A 1,479-nucleotide genomic window follows, 5' to 3' on the forward strand; every position below is an offset into this window, starting at 1 on the left:
TATTGAAATATGACTCTGTGCCCCACAGATATGTATAATCAACACATTTCAATAAAAAGGGGGGTTTGTTTCTTACAAGTGGATGTCCCTCGTGGTATCTCACAACGAGACACTTTGCTCACTTGTGGGAAACGGTAAACATTTGCACACTGGCTGGTAGCTCTAGTTCAGCTCAGTTATCAGACCTGTGTGCTCTTCTGTTTCTCTCCCCCTCTCCTGTCAACAGTCAGAAATGTGCATTTGAGCATTGGAAGTCTACAAGCTGAGGAGTCCACAAAGGTGCTTGAGCGAGGATACCTGCAACCGTTGCTGGTGCGCTCGTGCCTGGAGAAGCAGGCAGGCTCCTTCCCCTCTGTGTCCCTTTGGGGCTATGACATTGCTCTGAATTGTTTCTTTCAGCCGACTTTCTGTACAGAATGAGGGACTACATGCCTCCCTCCCATAAGGCCTTCGTAGAAGAAATCCACGCGGCTCCCTCGCTGAGGGATTACGTCCTGTCCTGCGGACACGGCTGCCTTCTGACAGCCTACAACCAGTGTCTGGAGGCCCTGGCAGCACTGCGCAGCTATCATGTCACCGTGGTGACCAAATATCTCATCACAGCGGCAGCCAAGGCAAAAGGCAGGAGGCCAAACCCTCTCCCAAGGCCACCTCAGGCTTTAGAATTCACAGGCACAGGTGGGACCGCAGCTTTAAGCTTCCTAAAGAGTGTGAGGGACAAGACCTTAGAGGCAATCCTGCACCCACGTGGTTAGGAGGCGGCCCTCGCCCAGCCGTGCAGAGCCTCCCTCCGGGGCAGGTGGACCTGTAGAGTGAGGGCGCAGGTTCCACCTGCGGTCACCCGAGGGACTGCCGCCCCCTTCCTGTTTCTGCTCCACAGAACACCACGTTCTCCTTCGTGGAGAGTGTATGTCTTCACAGAGGAGAGTTCGCATGGCCAAAAGCCTGCCTTCCCACCACGTGGCCTTAGTAGCAAGCAGCTGTGAACACGTCCCGCTCAGAACCCCAGGGGGGCGAGGATATCACATTCTCTTTGCCACGTCAGAGAAAATCTAAATTTTGAAAACTGAATAAAATTGCCTGTGGACAGATTACCTTGTTGATCTCTTTAATAAACAAATTCGCTTAAATATTCATTACGTTCCTACTGAGTACTGGCTCAGGGAATAGAACAGGGATTTCTGCGGGTCCAGATCAGCCCTTTTCTCCCTGAATGTTTTGAATTTGCTGGCAGGAGGTTGGAAATGCACCAGTGGAGATGTGTGAGGAAGAGGACGCTGACAATAAAGACTTGGAAGTCACCAGTGTGAAATTGAAGAGTTAATGATATGGGAACGGATGAGACTTTTCCACATGGTACACAGATTTGCAAATTCTATTTCAATTCCCTTCTTTGTTTTTAGAAGAATGATCCTCTCTCCTTATACTGAAATTCTGTGTTTCTAAGATGAATTAATTGACCCTTTGGAAGTAAAGCGT

General features: G+C 49.7%; 1 protein-coding gene across 1 annotated transcript in view; it reads left to right on the forward strand.

The window, feature by feature from the left end:
- Positions 1 to 755, forward strand: part of IDO2 (indoleamine 2,3-dioxygenase 2) — a 28,612-nt gene extending 27,857 nt beyond the window's left edge. Inside the window, exon 9 of the mRNA XM_008578488.1 lies at positions 400 to 755. Within this exon, the coding sequence (XP_008576710.1) occupies positions 400 to 755 (356 nt within the window). The remainder of the gene's footprint in view (positions 1 to 399) is intronic.
- The last annotated feature ends 724 nt before the right edge of the window (positions 756 to 1,479 follow it).

The sequence above is a fragment of the Galeopterus variegatus genome, unplaced genomic scaffold (assembly GCF_000696425.1).
Source record: "Galeopterus variegatus unplaced genomic scaffold, G_variegatus-3.0.2 Scaffold1697, whole genome shotgun sequence".
Classification (NCBI taxonomy): domain Eukaryota; kingdom Metazoa; phylum Chordata; class Mammalia; order Dermoptera; family Cynocephalidae; genus Galeopterus; species Galeopterus variegatus.